The sequence below is a fragment of the Bidens hawaiensis genome, unplaced genomic scaffold (genome assembly GCF_021521415.1).
Source record: "Bidens hawaiensis isolate Kalapana, Puna unplaced genomic scaffold, B.hawaiensis_p1.1 tig00012057_1, whole genome shotgun sequence".
NCBI lineage: Eukaryota > Viridiplantae > Streptophyta > Magnoliopsida > Asterales > Asteraceae > Bidens > Bidens hawaiensis.
The window spans coordinates 341371-353875 of NW_027491968.1; the positions used below are offsets into that span (position 1 = coordinate 341371).

Below are 12505 nucleotides of genomic sequence, written 5' to 3' on the forward strand. Positions count from 1 at the left end.
TAATAACCTAATTGGTGCTTGTGAGCCCACGGCTGTAGCACCTAACGGATGGAATCATGGAAAATGAAATCCCATAGACGGCCCATTGTGTGGCCACATCCATATGGGCTGTTTTGATGGGCCCGTCTCATGGATTGATCGAGAATGAATCTACTATTCTACTTCTAATTCAGACTTGCTTTTTGATCTTTTGTAGCATTTAATTTTAAAAATGCTAACTTGATCTTTTAAACAGGTAAAATCATACATGTAACAAAAATCACACAAACCACAATAGAAAAGAGAAAAAAAAAAAAAGAAAGATACGTACCATAATCACATATCCAATTCCAATATACCAATACTCAATAGTAGTTTTCCATCCAAATTCACATAACAAGACTCAAAAGTAACTAAATTGACACAATGTCGATAACACGTGACATGTACGTACTTAAGCAACACTTGACAGCTTCATCGAGGTTGCGACAATGATAAAATGATGGAAAGCAATTTGTAAAATGTTTACTTACCAGAGTAATCAATAATTAATCAACTTTAGGTATGAAACTCTATATATTTTGCACCATAGCATCAACAGGATAACCTTTTTCTTTTTTTTACCAAATGGCTAACATCGTGTGCCAACACGACAGTTTAGAGCCCCGGCAGTGGAAGCCATGACACCAACTAGTGACGATGACTTTGCACCCAAACTCGAGGCCCGAGCATAGCTGGCAGCAGCCCCCGCACCAGACGGGACGAAAAAAGCCCCATTCAGAAGCAGGTCACCCTCTGACCTCCAGTTCCACCCGTGCCAGTGACTTGGATCCGAATCCACTCTCTTGGTAACCTCTTTTGCAAACGGGTTCGCAGGAGCCAGGTATCGGTTTCCTTGACTGTTGATGGTCGGGCTTGCACTTCCACCAATTGCATACATCTCCCAATGTGTGTAGTCATTGTTCACCACGTGGAAATACCCGTGTCTGCATCTGTAAATTGAAATCAAATTAATCAAAACGGGTTCAAATTGGCCCGGCCCGGATAGGATATTATTCAATTTATGACAGTATGATACATACCTTGGCATTCTTTGAATAAGGCCTTCTCCAAAATGATTATAAGCAATGGTCACTTGCATTAACTTGTCTCTAAAATAAGTGTCACTATGGCCCAACAATATCACCTCATTGTGATGGGTGAAGTAATTATTTGAAATGGTGATGGCAGTTGAGCCCATAACCGCATCCACAAGCCCGTCTGCGCAATTAGATAACGAATTATGATCAACCCAAATATGACTCGACCCGAATATGGATATGGCATCACCATCCGCCATGGTCCGCCACCCGTAATGTGAAGGTGAGCTTCTCACCAACGCGTTCCCAGTTGGTTTACAGTCATGAATATGTAACCCATGAATAATAATATTGGTAACAAACTGAATTGTAAGACAAGCTCCATTAGCAATGTGTACATTAACCCCACGTGCATCAATTGTTTTAAAACTGTTCATAATAAGTTCTTGTTTTAACTGTATAACCATGTCACGTTTGAACACAATCCACAACGGCTCGTCTTGGATGACCGCGTGGCGTAGGGTGCCGGGTCGTGGGTTGACTGGGTCATCGTCTCGGGAATCGGTCACTACATAAAACCGCCCATCACGGCCACCAATGGTGTTACGCCCAAATCCAATGCCACAATTAGCCAACCGCCTACGGTTCCTCTGCCAATTCGGGTCACACCGCCAGCAGTCGTCAATCGGGTTACCCGTATTGCAAGAAAAGTATCCTAATTTTCTCCTTGCTGTGCTGTTTCTCATGCTCCTGCTCACAAATTAAATTGGTAAAAAACAAAAACTAGTGTTTTGCTACATGTTAATGTTAGTATGTAATAATGTTAAATTTTGTCATGTGAGTATGGACTATGGAGGGCCAGTTGAACAGTGTGCAATAATTTAAGGAAGGTGCACCACAAAGCTAGAAAGACATGGAACTATATATTGTTTTAATGTACTTGTATTCTGTCGGTGGCCAAACTGGGACCTTAATATAATGACCAACAACCAAAATGTGTAACCTAACAGACATGGTCACATTACAGCTAAACCGGCAAAGCGGGCGTGTCAGGGCTAGTAACACGCCAAAACAGATCGTTTTAAAAAAGTATGTACATCAATTTGGTTCGTGGTAAAACGGGTTTTGACCAAACGGTCCCACCAGCTGAAATTACTGCTTTGACCAAATTACTACTTTTACATTCTATAAACATACTCTGCTGCTACGTAACACTGTTCACAAATATGCATGTGAATGCAAAAAGTAGTAAAGATATGAATGCAAGAGCCATGTGGGAGGACATAGAGTATGATTTAATTAGGGTCCTGTTGCTTTACATAGCAGGAGCACATGGTGCTAGCTTGAATTCTATCTTGTTGTTTTTGTCAATTAATTCAACAAAAATCTTTTATTTTTATTTATTTATTTATTTATTTTTTTTAGAAAAAACTTGTAAATGTGAAAGCAAAATGTCTTCAAGCCATTAAATGTTGGGGCAGATTAATAACCATAAGCGAAAATAAAGATTTTTTTAGTTAGATCTCTCATGCCAATGACAACTATTTTGAACAGACACGTTAAATGTCATCACCAGCACCTTTCTGCTTCAACCCAATATATATCAATTCAGTAAGCTAACTCATTAATAAAAATGAAGGTTTTTTACTTTATTATATATTAATATTATAATGTAACTATAAATATAAATAGAGAGGATGGATTCGTACATTTCAACCATGGAGACAACCTCCTCAGCATCTTGGACGGCCTTTTCATTCAAGTTTTCAATTTCCTTTATTCTGCACGAATTTTGTAAAAATAATATTATACAACTTGTAAAATAAAAATGCTGGAATTAAAATAATATTATTTTTAGATACGAATATATAACCATTCTTTGGAGAATCACTGAAAGTGACGCTATGTTAGTAAGGAGGCCTTGAGCTGGGGGCAGTTTAGTAAATAAAACAAGATTCTGCACCGGTTTAACACCGTATATAACTAAATAATAATACTTGTATAATTTGTGTGAGTGAAAGAGAAAACGGAGGTGGTTTGTTACGATTAAAACCGTCAATATTAACGGTTACATAACAGGTGTCAGGCGTGTATTCACTGAATCAATATGAAATGACGTAATTGCCCTAGAATATGCTGTTTAGCAATTACAACGTCATGAATCCGAAGATGAACAACGGCCAGATCTTAACGAACTTGATACACCAACGGCTGAGATTTAATTTCGTAAACTAACATATCTAACGGTGTGGATCTACCTAACTAACGGAAATCAACGGTTCCAAAAATAACTGATTCGACTCAGTGAAGTTTGTAATGAAGTTATTTACCTAGCGGCCATTGATGAGTTGTTCGAGCTCTGCAACTCTTCAATTTCACTTGTCCTGTAACATAAACAACAAACGCGAATCTAATTTTAGCTTCACAATTGTTAAATAGCCTCTAATTTCAACCTAGCAACATCAGTTTTGAATATAATTCGAGCATGACGTCATGAATGAGTGAAATTGAAGAAATGACGTATGATTGAGAGAAACAAACCTAGAGGTAGTGGAAGCAAGTGCGAGGAGTGACGTCATGAGAAGCACAAATGAACAGAGAGAAAGAGCCAGCTTCTTGTTAGGGACCTCCATTGTAGCTAGGGAGATACAGAGTAGCTGATTTTGAAGAAGGAAGAGATGAATAATAAGTAAGCAGACACAGACGCACACAGTTAAAGTGTGTGTTGGGATGAGAAGTGGAAGTAGAGGAAGAAGGTGGAATGTGTGTAATTTAGGAATAGAAATGGGAGTATGAAAGGTGCAGCAGCGTCTTTATAGGAATCTCACATTCTCACTCCCTGTAATTTTTTATATTTTTGTAAGTGGATAACGGCAAAGGTAAAAACTAAAAGAATTAGAAAATTAGTTTTTTATTCGTTTATGGGAATGTGCTTTTAATATTAACATAACGTGACACGCGTCTTTTACACGAGGATATTCTAGGTATAACTATTACGTGATATAATATATCTACGCATAAAGAGGTACGTCCCAGCAGAGCCCAGTTGGACCCGCAAGACTCACATCAAACAGATACGTCTGCGCAGTTGAACCCGCAAGACTCACCTCAAGAGGGACGTCTGCACGGTTGGACCCGCAAGACTCACCTTAAAGAGGGACGTTTGCGCAAAGACCAACTGGATCCGCGGGACCCACCACGCTCAGAGAGATGACGTCCTTACGCGCAGTACGCAAGCTGTTCCCGCAGCTGCGGATACTAGCCATCAGGGAAGGCTACCCGCGCAGCAAAGCTACACGCACAAGGCACTAACTCTTAAATAATTCAGTAATGTCACCTGAAAAAGGAATGAGCAAGCCGGGAACACTCCCGCCCAAAGCCGAGAACACTCCCACCCAAAGCCGGGAACACTCCCGCCCAAATGAGCCAGTCCGTACGCTACTGGAGGATCTTTTGTACTATACCTGCCAAGGTATGGACAAAAGATCTGACCAAAGCTGCGACAGCTCACTGACAACAGTACGACGAACAGCACGCTCTAGTACTTAATGTCACTCTCAGCCGCTGCCTACTCACCAACCCCTGTCGTGGCACGTGGATAGCCTGCAGTTGGTGGAAAAGGAATAATACACAGCCGGCTATGTCACTATCAGCCGCTGCCTACCCACCAACCACTAGCATGGCATGTGCGTAGCCTACAGTTGGTCGAAAAGGAATACTATTCTGCCGGCTGTACCTGCTTGGAAACCTACATTCGGCTATAAATACTCCAACACCTTGGAACGGTATCATCATCTTATATCTTCATATATTATCTGATATCTTCTCTCTAGCTATTTATCTTAATATACACTTATATTCAAGAGCAATCTAGTCTGATTCTCACGCCGGAGGGTGGTCACAAGGAGGTACTCCCCCCCCCTTCTCAGTGACGAGCTCACGGTGTCTGTTTTGCAGGTCATCAGAAGAACAACCATCTTGCCGGACCTAACCATCGTGGGAAACATCTACCTAACCCCCAGATTATCCGTAGTCTGCCGGGGTCGATTAGTGTTTCTTCATTGGCGCCATCCGTGGGACAAAGCTAGAACTTGAATCTTTTTCAGTTTTTTTCAAAACTTCTGGAAAGATGGTTAACGTTACTCCGGTCCCAAGGCCAGCGAGTGACCAAGAAACTCCAGTAATCACAACCCCAGCTACTGGGAGGAACACCGGTGAGTGCACAAATTTTACGAACACTACCCCGGTTACTCAAGCCGGGGCAAATGCAGTAAATTTTACGAACACTACCCCGGTTACCCAAGCCGGGGCAAGTGCAGTAAACAATCATCCCCTGGGATTCATTGATACCCAGGTGGAAAGACAACAGACGAGGCTCCCCCGCCAAACACTTGAACAAGTTAAAGCGGGGCGGAAGCACGTCAGAAGAAATTCCAAGCTGAGTTGGACGAACGCTTACGTTCCATCCAACAGGCTGACGAATTTGGAAGCACTCAACAGCTCAACATGAGTAGTGAGTGCGAGTACTCGGAGGAATCCGACACCGACGCAAACCCTCGCCATAGGGCGAAAGGGAAGCGTAAGGAAACGGACTTCCAACCGAGAAGGAGTTTCGAAGAAACCTTCAAACCAAGGAACGCTCACGCACCTCGTGACGTAATGAACGCTGAGCAGGCTAACGCGTGTAGAACCCCAGTTGGGGAAAACACGAATGAAACTGCAGCTTCAATGTTGGAGACTACATACTGCGTAAACAACGAGATTCCGAACCAGGTGAATATCGGCTCGAAAGGCTCGATGACACCCTCATCCCAAGAACATGGAAGGGAGTTCAATTACACAGGTTGCATGTAGATCAATTCCAAACTTGTAAAGAAAAGACCAGAGCCACTTCTAATGGAAATGATTCTCCTTATCACATTGATGCTGATGGTCTTACATTTATACTTATGAACTTTCCACACTGATATGCCGGTATTCACCGCATAAATAAGTGTGAAAGGAAGTCGTTGCGTGTGGACGGCGGCAAAACCCGCATAAACACAAAAAACGGCAAAAATTTCTAAGAAATAAGGACAACCTTCACGCAGGTCAGTTATAGGTAAAGTTTGGTCATCCCACTAAATGAAAGTGACGGTCCTACCCGCACAACCATGATAGAGGAAACTGAACACTAACCTATTGACAACCGCGCGTCGAACGGTTAACTTATTCAAAACAATGATATGCCGGTATTCACCGCATAAATAAGTGGAGACGTCGTTGCGTGTGGAAGGCGGCAAAACCCGCATAAACACAAAAAATGGCAAACCTTCACGCAGGTCAGTTATAGGTAAAGTTTGGTCATCCCACTAAATGAAAGTGACGGTCCTACCCGCACAATCATGATAGAGGAAACTGAACACTAACCTATGGACAACCGCGCGTCGAACGGTTAACTTATTCAAAACACTTGGAAAATTGCTGTTAAACTAAAGTATGCACGAGCGAATCATATGTTGTTTATGCGGCAAAACAAGCGCCAAATTAAGCTATAATATGCATGAGCAAGTCATAACGTTTATAAAGCAAGTCATCCAGTGAAATTGGCGGTCCTACCCGCACAAACATTTATATTTCATAAAAAATTCAAACATTACAAGAATGACCGGGTATCTACCCGCCTACAGAAATATAAATCTATCCTAACGGTGGGAAGGGATCTCAAGGTTCAAACTTCAGGACCACTCCCTCCAAACCCACTTGTACCCGCACCATTAGTTGGCTGTGGCGGTTCAAGGAAAGTCTTGAGAATGGTTAGCCCATCATCAGCAGCAGCAATTTCATTCACCTTCTCCACCACCGGATGCGGGAATGCAGCATACTGGTTCACTGCTTGGTCATAGGCAGCTTCGGTGTCCACATCATAAAGAGGGAAGTTGGAAGGCGGGATGCCCTTCTCAACAAACCCCAGATCAAGCAGAAAACCAGCCTTTTCCCCATCCTCATGGGAAGCGTTGAGGGCTGCGCTCATGGCATCGTCATAAGATGTGTTCGTGAAGATCCGATGCACAACCTACAACAAGAAAAAATACAAAGTATCAAAACCTTTTCTAAGTATAAAGAAAAGCGTAAAGATATTATGAAGCTACGCATACCTGCGACAACGCTTCTCGTAGAAGCCATTCCTTGGTGATCAGAGCCTTCTGGAGGGCAGCTTGAGCTTGGTTACGGGCGCGTTCGGCTTCATTTTTGTTAAGGTTGGCAAGCAACACTTCCTTAGCAGCAGCCTCTTCAACGCCCTTTAGCTTACGCTCAGTGTGGTCAAGCATACCCCTCTGATCCAAGATCTCTTGGAGCTTCTTGGCGTCTTCCATAGCCAAAGCATCATGAGCCTGCTGAAGCCTCTCTAGTTTGGCTTTAAGCTCCTCATTTTCGGCGCGCAGAGGTTCAGCAACGGCTTCAGCCTTGGTGGCCCTCTCGGTCGCGTTCCGCGCAGTTTCCTTAGCCAACCGAAGCTGTTCGTTAACAGCTTGGGTAGCCTTGGAACGGGCCTCGAGCCGGGCCTGCACTTCAACCTCGAGGGCCTTGAAGGCCTTTTCCTTCTCCGCAGCAATTGCGGAAAGTCCCCTGTTCTCCTCCCGGATAGCCCGCGCCTGAGCCACTTATTGGATACGCGCAGCCTTTAACTTGTCGTTTTCACGACAAAGCAACTCGACGCGCGGCTGCATCCGGGCAAGGAGAATCCGAAGCTCATTTGTCAGCCTACCCTCCTGGTAGCTAGACATGGCTTCCCCCAACGCGCCACTTGGGGCCGCGTGACGCACCCACTCGACGCAGTCCACAGCCGTCCGAAGGGTTGTTCCCCGGCGGATGTTCCACCGTGGACATACACCTCATTCGAATCCGACACTGCAAAAACAAAAAACAGTTAGGAAAGATGATATAGTTGTTTCATTCGAATCCGACACTGCCGGGGTCGATTAGTGTTTCTTCAACGCATTAAGCATCATGTTAATCGCAACATGTATGCCGCTTATTCGTCATATCATATTATCATCTTTTTCAGTAAAACACATGTGTAATAAACAATGTCCCATAATGTCTCGGTGGATGTAGTGGTTTCATTCATTTATATAATGTTTTATTACACGTGACCTTACACAACATTATTATTTTTTAGGATTTTTACATATTTTCCGTTCCTAACATTTAAAATTACATATTTTCCCAATGCACAAGTTTTTAATACAAAATGTACAATACTTTTTATATATATATTTTTATAATAAGGAAGATTTTTGTTAAAAATACTAGTATATATGGTTATATACTAGAACCAACATCTACATCCACCTATAATTTGGCACTTAATTAAGATATTGAATGAAATAAACTTATTTTTTTTAATAACTAAATGTTGACTCTTGACATCTTATTCTACAACCTAAATTACACAAAGATTTTGAAACTAGAATATTGCATATAGCCCGGTTATTCATCTACATTGAAAAAATTCGTCTCTATCACCTCCAACACTCTTTTGTAAATTGCTAGCTTTATTACTAAAGATCTTATCGTTTTTTCCCTCTTCAAATCGATCAAGAAATCACAAGATAAATTAAATGTACCACTTTCTTTAATGTCATATCTTCGTGTGTGTAGCATCGACAATGATAAGGTTTCTTTAACCTAACTGAAGCTCAACTTAAGGAGTTTACACCAGCACGGGCGGATCTATGGCTTAACGACGGTGGATCGGTGCCTACCGTCCGGCTACCGAAGTACCGTTTTTGTACCAGCGCGTGAGTATATAATGACTCAGCAGTCATCCCGGCCCACCATGGCACCGTTGGTTACTACTGATTATGGCAAGGATGAAACCACAGTTGAGAGAACGAGTTCAAAAACTATTATTCATTTTTTTTTTCCGGCCGTCGGAAGTGAATGCCATGAAAAGAGTAAATTGATAGATGCGTGAGGATTTGGAAAGGTAAAAGTGAAGATGATGGGTGATATGAAAACATATATATTTTATTAATTTTGTCAAATGCTTATTTCTTTTTATTAACTTTTGACAAACTCGCATACTACTACCAGCACCTAGCAACAAATAGTTAATAAACTTTATTATATTGAATTTTAAAAGATATTAAGTTGTTTTGTATTTCACTTATATTTGTTAATGTTTGAATATTTAACATGGACGGTTTGGAAAGATTTTAATTTTTAAGGTTTTAGGTATTCTAGTTTTTTTTTTGCTGTATGGTGTTTTGTTCTATGCTTTTTTTGTGTGTGAATGTACTGGACAAATGTATTTAACCTGTTGACAAATGTATTTAACCTATGGAAACGCATCAGTTTAGATGTTCGAAATTTCTAGATGATGTGATTAGTTATGAATGATTTCACACTCTTAAAAAAATTATTTATTTTAGTTTAACTTAACAGATATTTGCATTTACATTTTAAAACTTTACTATTACATAAATAATTATATGATGAAGTTTATATATTCTTTTTGGTCACAAATTTTTAAAATGTAGATATAACATGTTTGATCCTTGTAGTGGATAACGGTTTGTTTTTAACATTAAATTTTATTAACTGACTTAGTATACCCTGTACTTAAATTAAGTAAACCATGTTCTTAGCTAGTCTGCATTATCTTAGTGCCCCAAATGACGTATCCAAAATTTTTTTACATAGAAGTCGGTGTCAAAACATCACAGTCCCTTGGGATTTTAAGATATGAGATCAAGTGAAGAATATGATGAAGTCACAACCCACAAATCAAGTGAAAATCAACATAGATTTGAATCTGTTTTTTGTTGGTCTTGTCACTAGTCATGATCATGATCACGATCACTTATTTAAAAATTAAAAGAACGAAAACTAAAGACCTCACTATTGATATTTACTAGTCAACAATTGCACCTCCAAATCTCCGTTGATTTGCTAATATGACAATTGCACTTTCTAGTTGGTCTTTCCATCTAACATAAGATGAGGGTGTTTCACCGTCCACAATTTATTCAAAGTAAGATATCGATAGTTACTTAGTTAGTGCCTTATATTTGAATTATTAGTGTATTGCCAAAATATTAAAATGGTGGAATTTGAAGTTTAATTTATGATGGGAAGAAGATGTTGTGCAATGCTCAGTTGTTTTTAATAACCACGAGGAACCGTAATATCTTCTAAAATATGCATAGTGTAATTTTTCTTTTATCAATATTATTATTGATATTTATTGTTGGTGGTGAAGAAATATGACACCCAATATATTTTATTTTTTATAGTTGTCACCTCGGCATAGAAACTTTCTCCAAATTTAATCCAGTTCATTGATAACCAAAGTTGGGGATTTTTAATGCAACCATGTAAAATATGTTATTACAAATTTAAATCTAGTAGTTAGATAAGTTCATAATGCATTTTGGAATACGATTAATTCTTAAGAATAAAACATGTATAGAGAGGCTTATCCAGAGGATGCTCGGGTGAACCTCGTACCCTTAACTTTCACGGAGAAACATTCGGATGCATCTAGAATACCTTATAATTTTTTTTTTCTAGATTCGTCACTGCATGTATAGGATCTTAGTATTTAACCATCAATTACTAAAATAATTACAATGTACTAATTATTTATGTTCAAACATAATCATTTAAATACTAAATATTTCGTAATCATTCTTTTCTAAGAAATCCCACTCCTCCTCATGTTCTTGATTGTGACGTGGAACGAAAATGGTGACTTACTCTTGTCCAATTACATGCCAATATCCTTGTCTTGTGGAACAAATTTACGTGATTGCAATGGACACTCCACGCCATAAAAGTCAACCTAGAAGAATATATAATGAAACAAAACAATCTAATGATTGTAACACAATAACTTATTATTATAAAAAGTTTATACAATCATCACTTATAGAGTAGTGCTGTTTATGCATATTTTTATTGATGTGAATGTCGTGCAAACCTTCTTGCTAACACGGAGCAATGACTCCTCACCTTTTAAGCTTTTTAAATAAAAATCGATAAGAATAAAAAGAAACTATCAAGTTAGGACGCTTTGGTTGAGGATTAAAAATGTTCAATTTCTTAACAATTATAAATTGATATCCTTTGATTGAGGAAAGAATTTTAATTCCATCACTACTAACTAAACATGTTTGTTTTTTAGTTTAAAATCCTTGACTGAGGAAAGAATTTATTTCATCACTCACCAACCAAACATGCTTTCTAGTAATTTAGTTTCATTAAATTTTTGGCAAACGGAGCCTCAGCATTTACGCAAACTGTAATATTACCGTATCAAAGTTGCGTCATTTTACTATGAATTGTGTCTCCTCTCAACTGCTAGTCTGCTATAGAAAGGTTTTTCATTATGGTGTAAAAGCACATTTTGATTCATCTAAATAATCATGTGGTGTTTGTGAGATAAGTTCCGTCTCAACAATTTCCTTCATTCTATTTCCAAAGAATGGCTGACGGATCTAGAAGAAAGGTTGAATGATAGTTTGGGCAAAAAAATTATTATTCATGGGTAGGCGATACATAAAACGAAAAAAAAATTACGTTAAAAATGTAATCTACCAAGAAAGTTGAGGATAACCTAGGCTACCCTTCAACCTATAGAAGATCCGTCCTTGATGCAAAACCGACAGGGTTTAAAGGATTACCCACTTATATATCATTATCTGAGCCTTTAAGATTACGCAACAAAAAATAAATTCGGGGCATAATAAAACTATATCATTTAATGTATCTATTAAAGTGACATACAACATATATTTAATATTTGACTCACGTCATTGTTTCGGTCTTATGGATGAAAGGCATGAGCAAAATAGCAAGCATTGATTGGGAATCGTGATGCAAGTTTATTTTGTTAACTTTTTTTAGGTTCATGTTTGATTGTAGTTTGTAATTTGTTTTGTTTTCTTCTTTACCAATTGAACTTCTTGGTGCTCGCTTGAGGTTACTTAGTTTTTTTTCTTTATATGATTTGTAAATTTGTTCTTCCAAACAGAAAAGATGGTAGGCATGCTTATAATTTATTTTCGAAGCTAATTGGTATCATACTAATACATTACGATAGTTTTTTATTCTTTAGACTCTTGTTTGCTACTATTACAAATATTTACTTATCCCCCACTTGTGGCCTAGTTGTAAGAGGTTTAGGTTATCCAATGGAGACTCAAGTTCGAATCTCACTTATGTCATATTTGGGTGGATATTGCAATGAATTGAGCTAGGCCTTTGTGCAAAGGTCGTCAGTTCGAATCTTGAGCCCACACGGGTTTTCGTCCCACTATGTGTTACGCCAGAAAGTTCCACTCTTGCGGTGGCACAACGGCTGTCAAGTAGCAGTCAGCGGTATTGTTTTCCGAGGGAACGCCCAAGCCAAACACTGAAGCCAGCGTGAGCCCGGTTAAGACAACATAGTCTGGCCAGAG

The 12505-nt window shown here is 39.3% G+C and overlaps 1 protein-coding gene across 1 annotated transcript; it reads right to left on the reverse strand.

The window, feature by feature from the left end:
- Nucleotides 1-610: 610 nt before the first annotated feature.
- Nucleotides 611-3438, reverse strand: LOC143539797 (putative pectate lyase 20). The gene is made up of 4 exons (XM_077033007.1): nucleotides 3389-3438; nucleotides 2768-2839; nucleotides 1062-1808; nucleotides 611-971 (listed from the first exon to the last, which is right to left on the reverse strand). Exons 1-4 carry the CDS (start codon nucleotides 3397-3399, stop codon nucleotides 611-613), a joined length of 1191 nt encoding a protein of 396 aa, XP_076889122.1. The 5' UTR covers nucleotides 3400-3438.
- Between the last annotated feature and the right edge of the window lie 9067 nt (nucleotides 3439-12505).